The sequence below is a fragment of the Apteryx mantelli genome, chromosome 8 (assembly GCF_036417845.1).
Source record: "Apteryx mantelli isolate bAptMan1 chromosome 8, bAptMan1.hap1, whole genome shotgun sequence".
NCBI lineage: Eukaryota > Metazoa > Chordata > Aves > Apterygiformes > Apterygidae > Apteryx > Apteryx mantelli.
Window position 1 is genome coordinate 25,701,294 of NC_089985.1, and position 19,274 is coordinate 25,720,567.

General features: G+C 39.5%; 1 protein-coding gene across 2 annotated transcripts; it reads right to left on the reverse strand.

Annotated features, from left to right (window-relative positions):
• Positions 1 to 446: 446 nt before the first annotated feature.
• On the reverse strand, positions 447 to 17,524 carry LOC106499813 (calcium-activated chloride channel regulator 2-like). Of its 2 annotated transcripts, XM_067300457.1 has the most exons (14): positions 17,366 to 17,524; positions 16,777 to 16,914; positions 14,107 to 14,257; positions 13,404 to 13,512; positions 12,329 to 12,497; positions 11,835 to 12,062; positions 10,937 to 11,164; positions 9,720 to 9,897; positions 8,164 to 8,270; positions 7,156 to 7,380; positions 5,289 to 5,559; positions 3,086 to 3,253; positions 2,197 to 2,433; positions 447 to 1,322 (listed from the first exon to the last, which is right to left on the reverse strand). In XM_067300457.1, exons 1-14 carry the CDS (start codon positions 17,522 to 17,524, stop codon positions 910 to 912), a joined length of 2,781 nt encoding a protein of 926 aa, XP_067156558.1. In that variant the 3' UTR covers positions 447 to 909. The 2 variants fall into 2 exon arrangements, with proteins under 2 accessions (XP_067156558.1, XP_067156557.1); XM_067300456.1 differs by lacking the exons at positions 13,404 to 13,512; positions 14,107 to 14,257; positions 16,777 to 16,914 and having other exon boundaries at positions 17,366 to 17,399.
• Positions 17,525 to 19,274: the final 1,750 nt, after the last annotated feature.

Consider the following 19,274-nt stretch of genomic DNA (forward strand, 5'->3'; position numbering starts at 1 on the left):
CACCTAATAGAGATGCAATAAGGAGATGGTGGCAAATAAATATTAGATTTTGGCACTGTGACGCAAACTGCCACAGACTGTACCTGATACAAAATGTTCTTTATGCTTCTGTATTATTTCAGAACAAAATCCGTTTAGTGATACAGAGTCTGTTCAACTTTGTTATATGTAACTCAATAGCCAATTCATATTGAAGGAACAAGTCAAATTTGAGTAAACATAGAGTAGATGTTCTAGAAGTTTCTGGGGGGGGGTTCTCTTAGGTAGTGGAGTGGTAACATGACCTAGATTCCTGATATAAAATATTATAGTGCCCTACCTTTACACAGGGTTTTACTGCAAGATAATCATTACATTTGCAATCTTACATTAAGGAAGAAACAAAGGTAACCCCACACATTACACATTTTAAGATCCTTCTTTTATATTTCTGTGTATATATATATATATAAAAATGTATACACACACACACACACACACACAGAGCTGAATTACAGACACATTTATAGAAATGAAAATATGAGCTGCAGGAGTTCATCCTTGTTTTTTAAAAAAAGCTTTTTTTTAATAAGGCACATTATCTAAGGTATCTTGCTCAATTTAATCACAATCTTCATACTATAAGAATAGGCTATGACATTGCCTGGCATACATATAAGCTGGTAAACATATACTGCATCTATTCAGTACAAATTATTTACATACGATTTGTTTTAATGTAACCTGCCCTTCAGTTATAAAATTCATATACAACATGATATGACTATTAAATCACTGTGGCTTCATACAAATACGGAACGTGATTATCTGCTTATTCTTTTTTTCTGGTAGGACACCTATTTTTGCATGGGAAAGCGTCTAAACAAAAATTTAAAAATGGATGGAGGTCAGACAGGCTTGCACTTTCCATTAAAGCAACTTAGTTGTAGTTTCTAAAACAGTCTTTTTGTCCTTTTTTTTTAATAAACAGAGGGTTGTGCTTGCTGTAAGACAAACTACCACTAATAATCCAAAGACTAATAGCAATATTGTTGAAACACTAAACTCCATATTAGAAGAAGGAAAATCCATTGGGGGAATAAACATTACTGCCTGTGCAATGTTAGATAGCTCAGAGTAAAGAAGGACTTCATCAATGGCCCGTACAGCTACATAGATTATGGTGATGTTTTCTGTTGTAAAAGCTTCTGGTTTAAATGCAAATAGTTCTTTGTAACCCGCATGCTCAGGTGAAAGACTGGAAGCATTCACAAAAGTAGTGTTATAAAAGTTGTCCCTTAGTTCCAGAGGAGTTTCACTTGTTCTGATTTCATAACCTGCAGCTGAAAATACAAATATTAAAAGATATTGTCACCTGTGTGTTAGCTATCATTAAAACTTTTGATCTCTCTTTAGAAATACTTACTAACATCAGTTTCATTAGTCAGTTCAGCTAGTGGGAAAAATAAATACTGCATGGTAGATAGATCTGAAAAAACTTATTCTGCTACCTAAACTGACTGCTTGGATAATTAAACTTCTCACTGCGGCACAGTATTGAAATGAACAGATGGATGGAATGGAGGTCATCATGAACCCCACTGAGGTCTCTCAGTGTTCCTGACTTCACTGAATTTAACCTGCCTCTAAGTGAAGTGTAATTCCTATATCTGATACAACTCTGATGTGTTTATTTCCACTCTCTTTACATTCATAGAGTATGTCCTTCCTTTCCTTGAGTAGCAAAATATTACAATTTAGTAAAAGCGAGCCTTCCATCAAAATTGCAAGCACGGATTTTGAAATTTTTTCAAAACACCCATTCACTAATTAATTCTGTTTAAAATCTTTGCAAGAGTAGAGCAGGAACAAAGCCTGTAACCACTATAGTTTATAACAAAATCCCCACTGGTGTCAGTGAGACAAAATGCATTACAGATATTGTGTTGTGTGATGTATATCACACTGAATTACTAGAATGGCACACTTAAACCATTTCTAATTAACAAACGTGATTCTTAATGAAGAATGAGAAATGTTGAGTCTTTAGTTACTGCTACAAAGCCTGGAACCATTATTTTGCACACACAAAACCTGAGCTGGCATTTATAAAGGTGCTTCTGGGTGCAACAAAATACAGTGGAAATTCACTTAAAATTTACGCATTTTGCAATTTCACCTTGGGCAGGAGACAGGCTAGCAAAGGAAGAAACATACCTTGGCCTTTGTCAAAATCATCTCCTGGTGCTGTCCATGATAATACGACCTTATTGTCTTCTATTCTGGCATCAAGATCAATAATTTTGCATGGTGGAAACACATCAGCATAAGGTCCCACTGGAACTGCAGATATTATAAAGGAGCCTCCTGCAGCTGTTCTATGGAAACCTCCTCTTCTGATTTGAAGATCATTTTTAATAACTGAGGGTCTTGATGGGTTCATCTTGATCTTACCTAAAGCATTTAAAAAAAATGTTGATCAGTCTTAATTATTTGCATATTATTGTACTCTTCAGGTGACCTGAACCTCATCTCATTTATATTGCTTTCAATCTGAAAAATCTATTAATTTCAATGAAGTACAGTTATTTCCAGAGCAGTATCTACTTCAGTACAGTTTCAAGAGTAATAATTACTAAGATAATATTAATTTGAAGTAAGTGTGATTTGTTATAAAATGATTACAGGAGAGTTTCATTTACTGAACTATAATAGTTCTTTTAAGTTCAATTAAGAACTTTAAGAGTTCTTAATTTAAGATGATTGATTATAGTACTCTAGTTACTAAACCTACAGCTATTCTTTTCACAGGCAAAACACAAATCCTTGTGCCTTACTGGCTGCTAAGGTCTATCTGTATTACATAGATACTGCTGTATTATAGTTGTTTACAGTCTGCTTTAAACATTGTTCTGGGGAATAGATATTTATTATTGTGTCGAAGGGAAACAGCTACATTCAGCATCTGAAAAGCATTTAGAACTAGTATCTCTTAGCTGGGATATCATTGATCTAATGCCTACTATTAGCATTTGCAAAGGGACTTGATGTATGCAGATGCTGGAATAAATAGCTACATGCTTTTCTCCACATTACTTTGCCTTACCATTTTCGACATAACCTGGTATATACATGGCATGACTCCACCGCATTGCAGTTTGTGGTATGATAGTTCTGTTAGCTTGGACGTGGACTTTCAAGCTGTATCTGCCATTCCCAGGGAAAGAAAACAAGTACTTTGAATAGATACCATCATTCTTGACAATGTCAGAACCTAGATATAAAAAAGACATAATTTAACATCAAGCAAAAATTGGTGTGCTTATGTAAGCCATTTAGATTCATCTATGGAAACCAGAATGTAGAAACAGTAAGCAAATTCTCCTCTGACCTGCAATCTGTGCAGCTTCTCTAATTTTGATGGTGTGTTAAAAGTGTTCAAGAAGACTGCATCTGAAGTTGTCTTTTTCATTGTGTGTTAACTGAAGGAATAGCTACTTTCTTAGCAAAATCATCTGTTATTTTATAATAAAGCAAAAGAATATATTCCTTATTTCCTTAAAACCCTTCCTTGGAAACACACACAAAAAAGAGTTTCTTCGTACACATTATTCATTTACTATAACCACCATTGCAAATTGCTGGCAACACATCATTATTGGTAATCTTGACCTAATATAAACTCTGAGGCATATAGTATCATGGTTGTTACTGTACAACAGGGAATCCACATAGCTGAAAAAGCAGCTTGTATTATAAAACAGCTTGTGGTATATATTTTAAAAATTGGCATGGATCTCAAAAAAGCCAAATGCTTACCTAAAGCACAAGCGAATGTAGCTTGGCAACACAAGCATGCTATCCCAGGAGATAATACTTCTCCTGGAACACGCTCAGACAAAAGGCATTTTCAGAAATTACTGATGCAAATTGCATTGCAAATAATATAGGTAGACCAAGAAAGTTGGAAATTTTCTGAAGAAAATTATTTTCATTTGGGGAAGAGTAAAGTGGAAGATTCAGAGCAGAAATTACAGAGGTGTAGTATATTCAGCTGCCCTAAATGCTTCTTGAGGCCCTGTGCCTAACACTTCCTTCTGGCTGTCTCCAGACCATCAGAGATGCTGAGACAACAGGGTTTTGGTTGAGCTGCCCACATGCAGGGCTATGGTGCTGTTTAGGATGCCTTCAGGGATCTGGGACATCTGCATGGGGCTGACACATGTGGCTGCCACCGAGGAAAGAGCTGTGTCCCGAAGCAACAGCTGGAGGCCAGCCAGGATACCTTTGGGCACCGAGGCTGGCACTACTCGTTCACGCCTGGGCCACCGAGTTGAGCTCTAGGAAACTGCCCTGGAATTTAGGTGAAACAGGGTGACTGGATCTCTGAAGTGCTTGGTTTTCCTTCCTGAAAAGCAGTTCTCAAATATGCACTTATTCCCACATGGGATCACTTTAATGTTAATAGGACTCTGTGTCAGAGTCATTTCCACCCTTGCAGATTTCTGTCTGTCACTAGCCATGAAAATTAAACAAAAATTACAGCAAGTATATTAAATATGTGGTGGTACAAAAGGGAGAAGATTCATTATTGCAATCTCCTGATAGTTTTGTGAAATTCAATATAGAAATAACAATTTATCAAAATAGTATGAAAAATTACCAAAAGCTTGATAATTAGCTACTCTGTATAAAAATCCTTTCTAACAATAGGAGGGACTGTGGACAAAGGACTATGTTGCCTTGCAGCATGTTTAAGTAACCAGAGGGAAACTTCACATTTTTTACCTTTTATAATAATTTCTACTGTTGCAAAGCAAATGCATAAGGTATATAAATGCCTGAATCCAAATAATGATATTTACACCTTCTCCTGATAACTGTAAAATGCAGTGAAGCATAGGGCCTGCAGTTTTGCTTAGAAGTGCTTATTATTCAAAGCTCTGGGCCTGCTTACCTACTGAGAACATTTTAAGTTATTGAGCTTTAAAGGCCTCATCCTTCAATATGCTGAACCTCATCAGTTTGATTAGCTTGAATGGCAACTGATAACTAATGATACACAGCACAATTCTGATTATTGGAATGGTTCTGTGCATTTAAATTTATGCTCATAGATGATTTAAGATGAGAGCTTATCTAGAAATAACACCAATAAGGTCAGCTGTGCTCATGCACATTACCACAGAGCCGTGGCTACTTTGTCTCAGTGCATTACATTACACAGTATTCAGTAAAAATTGCAGTTAGGAGAGACCTTTAATTCTATTTTCCAGATATTTTCAAATGTATTTCAAGAGTCTTATTACCTGCTCCATTGTCAAAAAGTTCCAAGGAAATTGGATCTCCGTTCTCTGGACTGATAATGGCAGTCACATTTGCTCCAAGAATAGGTGAAAACCCTTGACTAACTTGTACATAGACAACCATTGGATTGGGATAGTCATTTATATCTTTGCTCATATGGGCTTTCACAGCCATGGCAGGTATAGTAGAATTTGCTGCTCGAGAAGTCACGATCATTGTTAGAACTTGAGGAGACAGGTGAATATTTGTCAGTGTGTATATCCATTCCCCTGTCTGAAAAGAAGAATTCAAACCTTTTAAAATGAAATAACTCTCTTTTGGATAATTTAATTTGTGCTTATTTAAATTCTGACAGCCTGTTTAAACTAACACCCTCTGAGTAGCTTTGTTTCTGTCAATGGGAATACTCATAGATATGACTCAGTATGAAAAACTGTTTTGCAATTTGTCCTCCAGGCTGTTGTTCTGGAATGATTCCCTATGAGACCAAAACCAGCAATCTGTATTTACTTCCTTAACTTCCATGGACTACTTAGAGACTAAGGATTACTTTTATGAAAAAGGGTCTTCTTGTAGCATTGAAAAAATCAGCAACTCTAGTTCCTACTTTCTGGACACTCAGAAAAATAATTAGGAATGTATGTATTTTTAATATAAAGAAGAAGCACTGGAGTTCATTAAGTACAACGAGTTTACTAAATTAAGCAGGAATCCCTTTTGTAAATATTTCAAAAGGCCTTAATGTGCTCCACATACCTTGTTTATGTTTGTAAATGCTGCTTATTTCATCCCATAAACCTATATTTCACAAAACTCAAGGTATTTGTTTCAGTTAATATTTCTATTTTCTTCCTCATTAACTTTCATTTGTGAAACACAGATTCCCCAAAACTCTTCAAATGGAAAAGTGATGAAGAAATTACCATCAAGAGAGAGAGGAGTCTGAACCAAAATTCTTGGGGTTGAGTAAGGGGTTGTAGTTCAGACTTTTGGTACATTCCAAAATTTTAAAACTTTTCTAAAGAGATTTAGATCTCAGCTTCTGAAAGTTCAGTGTATTTGGTTTTGTTCATAGTGGTAGATAACACCATTATGAACATTTTAATTGATACAAGCATAGTGAATAGTGAGTTGAAACAGATCTAAGTCAGAAATGAATAAAATCCATACATTTTAGATACTGCTTCAGCTCCATCACTTCATATATCTATATCTATCTACATACAGTGTAAATTTCCATGTTCATATTCTGATGGAATAAGAAAGTAGCCTAAAACTGATCTGGATGAGAAGATACTGGACACATCCAGTATCTACTGGACACATCTTTATGAAACCTGTCCCCTCTGTGTTAAAAACTAGTGCATCTCATCTAGTTAATTCAGGCCTGCTTACCGCAATTTTAAATTAGATGCATAACTTGCTAGACCCAGAGTCAAATCTATGGCACCTTTTATCCACCAAAGTATGAAATTCTCTAAAACTTTTATAATGGAAAGAAGTTTCTATGTACAATATAGTAATTTTAAATGGGACTTTATAGATTAAATAACTCCCATGTAATGTTATATATTGTTTAGAGTGATAATGAGAGAAAATTGATCCACTGGCTACTAATAGGGTTCAGAAATTTGGAGATGAGTTGCAAATCAAGCGTAAGATGATAGAGATAAAACCTTAAGATAGTGCTCTTGAACCTAGCAGGAAATTGTTTGGCACATAGCAGTCATGATATCATAGTGTGGCAGAATAACATTATCTCATGCTGTTAAGTGATTCTACTTAACATAACTTTAATAGAATGCAAACAATGTGCAGTTAGGATGTTTCTCCCATGCTTAAAAAGTAAAAAGAGATCTTAAATTTTACCTCTGCAATTCCTGGAATCTGGAGACGAGCTACATGGAAAATGGAATCAATGTCAAAGTCCTTGTTGGTGTAGCTTTTCCCACTGGGATCAGAGACTGTGATCTCTGGCGGTTCAGCAGTTTGCCAAGTGGCTACAAAGAAGGTTTCTCTTCCCACTGTGCTATCAATAGTCACTGTCCTACGCAGTTGTTTGTACCCTCCAATACTGTCACTAGCACTTTCGATCTATCAGAAAGAACAGAATGAGTCCACCAGTTCTGAAAATCATGTATGCTTACAAAGAAGGGCATTCACTCCCATTTTAAATTATCAAATCTGATAAATTGAAAAGCCCCCAAAATACATACTAACTTTCATCTTCTATAATGATTTGGGCCTTTATTATCCCATTCACAGTAGTAGATTTTAGTAACAGCTCCACTGAATTGTGGAAATAACAGAAAAATAGGCCCAATGGCCTTCTTAAAACACTGAATTTCTATCGGATGGAGCTACAGCTACATGGGATACTGCTACTTTCCTGGCTGAAAAGCCATTCTACTGCTAGAGGAAATGGTCCTTGAAAAGACTGCAGACTAATTTAGTATGAATGTAGATTTCCATTTACATGTTCTTCCATGAAGAAAAACAGCAGCAATAAATAAACATGACTCTGGATGGAGACACTACTTCACCCTCATGAGTTCCTTAGATCAAATTGCCAGAAGTGACTCCCTGCTTTGCTTGAGGTTAAAATTATCTCTGGCAACAGTATAGAAAAAGGCTTACATATTCTACCACACAGTAGAACTTGAGGTAAATTACTACAGTTTGTCAAGATTATAGAAAAAAAATCAGTGTTAATACAGCGAGCCTATCAACTTGCAAAGAAGGGACTATAAATCGAGCTGAAGTGGTCACCAGGAAAGAGGGAGCAGGACACCACCTAGATAAATTTGCTAAGTTCTATTTTTGTCAAAAAAACCCAAACCATGAAACAAAAACATTAGCTGTGCTTATAAGACAAACCTGAATAGATTGATTGAAAGTATCTCCACTTCTGGACAAAATTCCACTAAAAGCATCCAGTAAGTCACTGAAGTCCAGTCTTTCTGGGACAAAAAACTTCAACCCTCCTGAAACGGAGCACAGGTTTTATTTCAAATGTATTTATTTCATATTATACATGATACAAGAGTCTCAATCAGATTCACAAGATGCAAGTCTTACCACAAAACTCAGTGGTAGCAGGAAAGGAGGACAGCCGCCTCCCCTACCTGTGGACGCTAACCATCTTGTTAGTAGGAGTTTTCCCAGCAGTTTCAAAATGCCTCTTGAACTAGAATGACAATGTGAGCTTACCACTCTGTAATGACTTTTTAAAAATAATTTCACATTGCTTTAAGAAAATATCCTGGTAGTGCTGCAAATCCACTACTACTATTCTAACCAAGCAGAACAGGCTATCAAGTTGAAGACCTGTCTAGGCCACCTGCATGAATGAAGATTATTTTCAAGACACACACTCAAGGCCAGCTTTTTAAAAGCGCCTACGTGCATAAGTAAGAGCTGTGATCTTTATCCAGCTATATAAAGAGGGCCAAACGAACAATTAACAGACACATTTGAAAATCTGTGCCTTAATCTGCAGTTCTGACCCTCTAATACACATTCATTTACAGAGTAAAACTCAGCCCTGTTCAAACAAGAAACCAGGCCTATAAATGTCTCTTTTAATTCCACTTAAATGCTCATATGGGCCTTATGAGCTAAAGTAAGTTTTACTGAGTTACTCAGGATAAATTCAAATAATGTATCCTACTGCTTTCAAATATCTGAAAGGAGTTTAAAAGCTTATTTTTTAAAGCAGACTTTCAAAATTTTTAAATTATTTAGAAAAGGTATCTAATAAAAAGACAGAGGATACTACTGTAAGACCTAAGAATCTAATCAATTCAAGACAAAGGCAGAAGGCTAAATATTTGCAATGAAATGTTAGAGTTCTTTGCACATTAAAAAATTACAAGCATTTCAGAAAAAAATTTACACCTAAGAATTTTGCAATATAGGTATTGATGAAATATGTGAACACTTATGGTAGAAATAGTGGCATATATGACAGTATTAGAAATTAACAACTCAAGTCTATGAATTAAGCAAAAGCTGTTCGTACATAGCACTTTCTCCTGCGAAATTAAGTCATTTGGATGCTTAATTCTCATTGATTTTGCTACAACCTAATACCTATTAAAGTCTAGGACCTAGACAACTTCTGTTTAATCTAGTTACCTGTATCATTGGTTTTCAATCTTTTTTTAGATTTGTGGATCCACTAGCATCACTGAGTGGAGACAGAGACTTCTTCATAAGGAATTTTACTCTATTGACACTACAGCTGCTTTTCTTTGGTACCTTTTGTTGACAACAAACTACATGGCTGAGACTCACTGCCTGAGATTGTTCAAAGAAGAAAGGTATTGGCAAGTTCTCAATTTCACACACATTTACACATAGACTGAGCTTTATTAGATGTATCTGAGCTGAATGTTTTCAGGATTGGAGTCATAGTTTGCTCCAATATTTACCTGTCTCTTTGGAGAATTGTTCGATTTCCTTAGCAGCAGAAGACCCAACAGTAATTGTATGAATGACTGATCCACTGTTAACCGTATCAGAAAAACACTTCTTCATACTACTATCTTGTCCACCTGTCACCAGTATAATCTCAGATCCAAATACATTTCCATCTTTCTTCCTGATGACCTGAGGCAGAAGGACCAGTATTAACAGAAGCAATAAATATCACGATCTGCCTTGTAATTAACTCTGACACTTTCCTCAAAAGAAAGTTAATCAGAACAAATGCCATGAAATTTAACCACTGTGTGGGTATAGAAATAACAGAGACTAAAATCAGAATATGCTGTATATGCATACTTGACAAGGAGCGATACAGTGAACACCTTCTCCTTTACTTCCCTTCCCCTCAGGTATTTGTACAGACATAAATCCTCATGGCAGAAGGCTGAGACTACAGACTCTCACTAACACAGAAAGTGAACTAAAATCAGAGGAGAAAGAATATTTTTGCTCCCAGATTTCTGCCTCATCTCTCTGACAAAGATTTTTGCCCTGGTGGCAGGATGACTAAATTTCTTGTGAGGTATTTGCTGAGCTACTTCAGTACTTGATCAGGCAAAGGTAAACTGAAACAGGGAGATCTGGTGTTAATACCAAAAAAGCTGAAAGATGCATCAATAAGAGCATGTTAATGAATTGATATTGCAAAACAAGACAAAAAAAAACAATAAAAATGTGGTTTTAGAGGATATAGGTTGAAGTTAGCAGATAAAATCCTGATTACTCACAGGCAGCAGAACTGCTGAGTATGCCAGCATGATTTTTTTAGAATTTAGAAATGAAATGGCAATCTGAACAGTAGAAGATAAAGCTTATATAGCTCATAAAAGTATGAACTGCCAAAGTTGAAAACTTTAAGAATATGTATCATTAAAATTTTCTATATATGTATATATAAAATTTAAAATCATTGCAAAGATCATATAATGTTATTTTTAAAGATATAGAGTTTTTAATGGTGAACTTTGGTTATTTTTCTTTTCATTATTACTAGGCGATACATGCATAATAAGTACACTGGAAAACTACTATAATTCTTTTCAAACAATACAATAATCAGTAGAAGATATTTGATGTGGCCAAGGAACAGAAATCCTCACAATTAAAAATGAAAGGATCCACACAAGAGGTACAAACAGAAATAGTGCTCTCAATGCTTCACCTCAGATGCCAGTTGCAGCCCTGCACAAACATTTGTTCTCCCGCTCCCTGAAGCTGCAGGTAAGTATGAAGCAAGCTGTTTCCGTACATCATCGCTGACTATCTGACGCACATGAGTTTTGATCTCCCCTATGTGACTGAACATGACAATACCAACATAAGAATTTTCTTCCACAATTTGCAGTAAATACAATTCTGCTGCTTGATGCAATCGATTGATCCAGTTACCCTACATATAAAAGGAGTTAAAAGCAAACAGTTTTGTAAGTATATACAATGAAAGCTGCAAAATATGCAGTTAGCTAAACTTCCTCTGCAAAAATATCAACTTCTGAGAGACAAGTCACCTAAAATATTCCTTTTTGCAAATTCCAATATTTTGATTAGAATACAAAAACCTAAATATGCTCTTCAGCTTATTTTACTGAAGATCAGCCCTAGGTAATCAAATGCTTATGCCAGGCACTGTGGAATAGTAGTTGTCTTCAGACCTTTGAAAGAGAGACATCTCTTTTCTGGAATGTTTTTTCCTCCCATCTTGCTTCCTGCCCTTCCCACTCGCATCCATCTTCCTCATGCTCCTGGCTCCCCCACCTACACACTTGGGGTGTAACAAGCAATGTCCTTTATTCCTCTCAAAATCTTGCCACCAATATCCAGCTGGTCAGTATTCAGCAACTCTATCCTGGCCTAAGTCATGTCAGGAGAGATCCTGACTCCCCTGCTCCCAAAAGAAAAGAAAACTCTGAACTCTGTCACTGCTGAGCTGATTCCTTGCATCTGTAGCCAAACTTCTCCATCTCTATGTAGAGAAGAATATTTCTAGATATCTAGTGTGTCTGAAAACCTAATACAGAAAAGTAAAATGTGCAATGAAATGTATCTGAATATGAACTTACCCCAGTTATAGTCTTAGAAATATCAAGCACTAAACATATCACTCTGTCTCTCTTCTGCAGCAATGAGAAGACGGGAGGAGTAATGTGGCTGGTGTTGGTCATTGGAGGGTTATTTTTAAAATCTGTAGAGTTTTTAATTACTTCCCATGTGCTTCTGTAGTCACACATTCGATTCTGCAGATTGGGTGCTTCTCTGTTATGGTTATGTTCATCACAGAATTCAGCCACCTCAAATGGTAAACAAATAGACAAAAATCAAAAGTAAGCAACAAAAGAATAATAGAAATAAAAATAGGGATGGAAGAGAATCTTTGCTGATGGTTCTTATTTATAGTTAAGACATCAGCTATTACTCAGCTTCATTTACATTGATAACAGTATACATTACAGTGTATTTACTTAGATAAAAGTTGAAACAAATGTAACATTTCTAGAAGAAGGATGATAAATTTGCATAACATTGAAAGAAATTGTTTTTATGTGATTGTACTTACTGATGATAAACTTTGCATATACATTATTGATGATACTGCAGTTTGATTTCTCTCATGAATAAATGCACATCCTTCCTTAAAAAGCCCTGTGAGCTTATTAATAACACAACTACCTTCAGCGCAGGATTTTTTTTCACAGACATAGATGCCAGTAAGATCAGAGGAACACCTAGGGATAAAACAGAATGCATTTACACTTAGAAATCCCACCCGGATATCGTGCTAACATTAATGAGGCTTGCACTGTGCTCTGCACTCTGCCTATGCAAAACAAGTTATTATTGTAGAAACATATGAATGTACACCGCAACGTGACTCAAGAAAAAAACATTGATTTCTTTACTTTCCCATCATTTTAGTCTATTGACTGAGAAGAAATATTACAGTTATGGATGTAAAGTATTACAATTGTAGAAGTAGCCTTGTTCATTCAGTGGTTAATGCTTCAAAATGCTGCTACACCCTCGAAAGCTGTTAGATGGTTTCCTGGTTTACCACGGGCACAGGTGCTTGCTCAGTGGGTTCCGCCTCAAATACGCTCTGACAACTTTGTTTCTCAAGGCCCCATTTGGCTGCACGGGTGAAGAGCGAACCAGGCACCCTGGTGCTCAGTAGTGAGAGCACGGGTGGAGTTGTGCAGAGGCAGCAAACCTGAAGAAATGAATCTGGGGTGAGAAAGACCAAAGTTTGCAGTGTACTCAGAGCACGGAGAGGGGAGGCAAGAAGAGGAGGAAATGCTTGGACAGACAAACACCACGAGCAAGGGGAAAGGAGCATTTCTGAACAAGCTCTGTTTCCTCTCCAGTGGCAGAGTACAGAAGTGATTTAGCCTCCAGAGTCAGTTCAGAAAAAGGTAATTTCACTATCACTGCTGAACCAGCAACAACATAAATGTGTAAAGATGGATGTGGAGAAAATCACATGAACTATTCATAAAGTAGGAAAGGTCTTTAATGAGGAATAAAATAAGGACTAAAGGGAAAAGGGGACACCTGAAGGGTTAATAGAAGCATACCAGTCAGGTTTCTAAAGCCCACCAGAATGGGCACCTAGAAGGAATAAAATGCTGAATTACCTTGTAACTTTAACCTGATTCTGCCCAGTTACATAAAAAGGTCTGTCGCTGTCATACTCATCAAACACCCCCCAGCGAAGGTGGGCCCACTCGTGGGCAAAGACTCGGCCTGCGGGGAGAAGGGAATGGCAAATACACAGCAGCTGTAGTCAACTGTTGTATCACTGTATGCAAAATCAACCAGCAAAGTTATACAGTGGACTTTCTGCACAGCAGCTATCCAGCAACCATCAGCCCTTTTTAATATCAAGTAATTAATTTTGGTGGCTAAGTGTGACTAACTTTAAATAACACCATTTGAATGTTTTAGCTTTTATGTATTTTCAGATTGGCTTCTTTTTTCGTAATGTGTTTGAGCTGGAATTCAGTCCATAGAAATGTATGGTGAAATGGTGATTTTTTAAAATATAAACCTACATGAGAGTAAAGCACACATCAAATTGTAATTAAATATTTAAAGTTGTAGGTGAAACTAACTGCAATGAACTGGTGCTTCCTTTTCTATTAGACACAATACTAATGGATTAGGAACAAAAGACTATCTTTATGAATTTAACAAAGGTTTTGCACAGAAGTACTCTACAGAGAAGTGTGCAGAAAATGTAGAGGAAAGTGTTAAACGATGCAGTTTTCAGTATTCTTCAGTCTTTTGCTGTACACAACTGAGGAAAAAGCAGAAAATTAAATGTTTTAGGGAATTTACCCCGTGAGCCATAGATATCCAGCAAATAATCATTTACTAGGAAGTTAGGTGTGAAATGGATATATTTTCCCATCTTTCCACATGCTCCAGGTTGCAGGGTATACGGGTCATCTCCATGTTTCCAATAAGGAGGTGCCACTATGACATCTGCCTAAAAATACACAATAGTAACTTGATTAAGGGTAGAAATATTTTGTGGGTTATGTGCACTCTTCCGTGTAATACCTAACCCATGACCAAGCTCCTAACTTCTGCCACAGTATGACTAACAACAATATTGCAGGTAGATTTCCCAGCAGCATAATGAAGCCTTGAAGTGAGAGAATACTGCATTTATTCCTCTATTAAGGCTCTTTGCATATTAGGCTCATTTCTTAGAAAAAATAGAGACCTTTAACTATAGTAGTAAAATAGAAAGCCACCGATTTGGCAAGCACTTTTATCAGAGGCAAAGTTTTCTTGAAAGGAGTGTTCCTCTTCTGACACATAGCCAAGTTCTTCCTTTCAGTACTGCTGTTTCACATCTCAGACTTTAAAATCAAGTAACTTACTTCAGAATTATTCTCAAGCCAGATGTTGCCAGGTTTTGGTAACAAGCTGATAAGAATTAGTCAGAAATACCTTTGTCAATATTTTTCTTCAATATATTTTTTCCCTGATAGAGGAAAGTTGTATTTTGTGCAGGATTGCAGCCAGGCTGCCTGCACTGATAGGTGGGACAAACAGGAACAAGGTTTAATGTTGTCAGGTGCACACTTCCAAACCATGGTGGGATATAGAGAACAGCAGGCCTCTGAAGGAGGGAGGAAGAAGAGGGAGTTGGTACTTGAAAATGAGAGGTTTTGGTATCAAGGCAGAATGGGAGGCAAACCTGAAAATGGCTCTGTTATCCTTCCACTCAGACTCTGACAGCTACAAGTGAAGGAAGATGGCAAGCAGAGAAGCAAGGCTGCACGTGCTCAAGAGTGCACATGTAGCAGGGTCCAAAGGGTTCGTCTGGTACAGTGAATGTGAATATGTCATAGCCAGTGCATAAAAATCAAATTTGTTAGGTGTCTCTGGTTCATTCTGCCTCTCAAGGTTCGACTGTGAGGAGAACAAGGAAAAAGTAGCTTGGGTCAGGAAAATTAATGGACTGTTCATCTTTAAAGTCAGAAAGGTCAATTCTGTGCACTCTCTACCATGCATGTAGCTAAGGTCTCCTCCATCCAACTTGTAATATGCATATGAACCCATGGTATGTCTTTTAGAGGGCTATCTTCTTTTGATTTAAAAGCAGCGAATGACCACCAAACAAAAGAATCCACCACTTCAACACATTTTTCCTTAACAGTCATTAGCCCTTTCTGTTAAAAATTGTGCCTTTGTTCTAATATGTATGTAACTGCCTAGGAAGAACTGTTGCAAAAATTAAGTGGACTCTCTTACCAGAAATCTTACTGTTTAGATTGCCAGAAATGTAACTGAATCTCTCCAGTAGCTCAGCTGAGCTACTTAGTCTCTCACAGTAAGGCAGATTAGCCAGATCTGAAATAATTTCTGTTGTTTTCTCATGGCGGAAGTTGACACTGGTGTTGGAAGAATATGTTGGGACAAAGTTCAAGCAAAGCAAACTTCTGCCTTGCTCTAGGGATCTCCAGCGGCCACCTGTAAGTTGAGGAACCGTTCTGATTTCTAGGTGCCTTTCAAGTGGAAACAGGCTTTTTTCTGATGACTAATACATTTTTGTAAATTATTGTTGATATTATTACACAGTCTTGTAAAAGAATATTTTGTAACATGTCTGCTAAAAATATCTGTTACCTGGGGGGCTGGTCAGTAAGTACCAGTGGCCTTGCAAGTAGATAAAAGATATATTACTCTGCATCCTATTTCCTGGATTCCAGTTACATGAAGTTTTGAACTAATGGGGAAAACTGACCAACTGTTATGAACTAGCCTCCACTTCTCTGTCTCTGTCTCTGTAGCAATGAGCTGTCTTTGTTCCTCTGATTTCCTTGGATTTCTTGCCAAGCCCTTCCTAAAGAGTCTTTGAAACTCCACCTAGACAAGTATTACTGCTGTCTTCAGCACAATTGTGAGCCAGGAGTTTAGAGGGATGATGGGTTAAGAAAGCAACAGAAAGAAAAGAAAAACATTGGAACTTACAAGTAAAGATTTCTGAGGTGTAATAAACACGAAACCAGAGAAATAAAACTGAATATCAACAAGGATGTCTGCCAGTCACAGGCCAGATTTCTAAAATGATTAACCTGCTGACAAGGACCTCATTTTTGGACTGTGATGGATTTAACCTGGTGCTCTTACGACCCAGCACTCTCTTGTTACTCATTTTTAACCGAGGGCATGGTAGGGCCCTATGGTATTATTGATAAACACCATTATGATACAACCCTTAGTATACATGATAATTTACTATAATTTAGAACAGAGGGTGGCTACTACTGAGACAGAACAGACTATAAGGAAATTTTTCTGTTTGCTGATGCTCATTACTTTCACATTTATTAATGGTTCACAGAACACAATTTTGCCTTTTCTTAGGGACATTCTCACATGATTACTTTTTTATGTCACTTTTTAAAATCTTGGGTACATTTGGGTGCACTAATAAATGTGTATAAAAGACCATATTACACTCTATTCCCTAAGACAGGCTTTGAGCTTTACCGTGTCATAGGACTCGTGCTTTGGTGTCTCGTAACTCTTCTCCGTCCACGTCGGGGGTATCAGAATCCTCACGCTCCTGAAGTGGACTCTGCCTCTCGTGGCATTGAACAAATAGAAAGAAGCCTCGGTGATCATCTCCTGGTAAGCATGCAATGAACAGAACAGGCTGCCTGCGTCAACGGTATGTTTGTTCAGCGAGCTGTGTTTTATTAGAGCAGTTGCCGGCCAATTTCATAGAAAAAGCACTAAATGACCTGATAAATGAAATGTAATGATTCCACCTTACTCTTCGGCAAGATTTCCCATTTCAGGAAACCTTTAGAAAGTCTCATTAATTTTCCCAACTCTTTTTGACGTTGATATAAACATTAACGGTAGTCGCTTCGGAGATCGATAAAATGAGTCATCGGGGTGGCGGAGGCTGGAAGGGAGCAGCGGGGCCGGCCGAGGGGCCGCCCCACCGGCGACAGCCGCAGGTGCCCAGCCCTGCCCTGCCCTCGGAGCCGCCGCCGCCGCCCGGAGCGCCGCGGCGCGGGGTGCTCGGCGCTGCGCGCTCCGCGGGCGCGCTGCCGCCGCCGCCGCCGCCTACCTGGATGCTGGCGAGGAGCTCCGCATCCTCGGCGACGCGGGGGTGCACGGCGGCCACCAGCCCCTCGTAGCCGCCGTCGCGCAGCACCGCCGCCGCCTCCGCCGCGGCCGCCAGCGCCAGCGCCAGCAGCGCGGCCCCCGCCGCGGCGCCGCCGGCCATGGCGCCCCGCGCAGCACGGGCGCAGCACGGGCGCAGCACGGGCGCGGCGCAGCCGGCGCGTACCGCCGCGCTGCCTCCGCGCGCGCGGGGGCGGGCGGCTGCCGGCTCCCTCCGCCTCGCCGGGGCGCCTCTGCCGCAGCCCCGCGACGGGCCCCAGCCCCGGCCCGGCCCCCGAGCGTGGGATGCGCCAAGCCCTGCCTGGCCCAGCTCTCTCGCCGGCCGGCATCCTCGGCCAAGCGCCGCCGAAATCCCCAGGCACGGAGCCCGCTGGTGCCGCGCGTGGGCCTGGCCGCTGCAGCAGCCCGCCAGGCCGGGCTGCCGCGGGCGAGCAGGGTCGGCCACCACGCCACGGAAAAGCAGGAGTTTTGAGCTGCAGGGACTGCTGCTCGCACTGGGAGAGCCCCCAGGTTGTCAGGGATTAAGCAGAGGTTTGGTAAATCCAAGAGCAGTCTTCCCTGAGCAACCCTACAGAGCAACAGCTGGGATGGCACCTTGGCTTGACATTTATTATGGCTTATTACATCCATCCAGGCTCCTACTTACAGCTCCAACCGGCCTCACTTCTCACTTTCAGACAACTTCCTGTTTCCCAGCGGGTGCCGTCTGGGACCTGCTAGCCCCAGCTGTGGTGCATGCTTGACCAGTGCCGAGGGGCACCACTACCTCCGTTCCCTGCAAAACAGGATTTCCAGGGCAGCAGGACTTCCATGATTTCTACTTGTCTGTGGGCTGTGACACCAACAAGAGGGGGACTTTGGCCGGATAAAGAATCAGGTCTTCCATAAGTCTGTTTAAAATTGAAGTTATATGCTTGGTGGTGCCCCTTTCTCTTGAAAAGGAATTACAGAAAATAAACTACATTTATACAAATGGCATCTTGAACATACAGTGCTCTTTCAGTTATTTCTACTCTTTTGCCTGGGGAATGCCACTCTGTAAGGTGTCCTCACGCTCTTTCCTTCACTCTAGGCTCTCTCACCAGTATCCAAGTCTTGGACAACCTCCTGTAGTACCTGCCCTAGTTCTGGGACCTCAGCCTGCTCGCCGGGCATTTTGCAGTGTAAGGAGAAGAGCTGTAGCAATTTAGGAACTGGAGAGAACAATTTTCCAGCTGATGCCCGGCCTGAGGAGCAGCGGTTGGGGAGCAAAGAGTGCTCAGCCCCCAGCTTGCTGCATAGGAGAAAGTCCAGACAGAGGAATGAATGCAAGTGGATTTAAGGACTGCTTAGTAAAAGAGAAATAAATTAAAGAAACTTTTGTCTCCTTTGAAGATCTAAACAGTCTCCTACAAATAAATATCCGAGATTTCTAACTGAGTCATCTTACATCACTTCTTGGTATGCCTCCATAATCTTGAAAGGTGGAGTCCAAGGAGCTAGAAATGATTCATAAGGAAATGAGGAGTGGCACCAATACAGCTGGTTTTATGGTGAGCAAGAAGATGACTGGAAACCCTGATCCACATAGGTGAGTACATGTACTAAGGAAGCTCTGCACGGCTGTAGCTGCTGTGTCTACGGTGAGATGTTCCCAAATGCCTCTTGGTCAAAACTGAACAAAACCAACATTGAATTTGTGACCTCCAAACGCAGGGCACCCAGAGCGGTCAGCGAGGTGAGACGTTGCTCAGGAGAACTGTGCTCCTGGTGCTTTGCTGTGCCTTGGGGCTGCCTCCTATTTCTTCCGCCCCTTATGTGGGTGCAGAAACACCTGCTGCTGCTCTGTAAGAGGTGAAGACGATTGACCGCTT

Bases quoted from the DNA above. Each gene is read 5' to 3' on its own strand.
- LOC106499813 (XM_067300457.1), bottom strand. From the start codon at position 17,524: ATGGCCGGCGGCGCCGCGGCGGGGGCCGCGCTGCTGGCGCTGGCGCTG. The intron at 3,254-5,288 runs GTAATAAGACTC...TTTTATATCTAG, and splicing joins ACTTTTTGACAATGGAGCAG to GTTCTGACATTGTCAAGAAT. The intron at 2,434-3,085 runs GTAAGGCAAAGT...TAAATGCTTTAG, and splicing joins ACCAGGTTATGTCGAAAATG to GTAAGATCAAGATGAACCCA.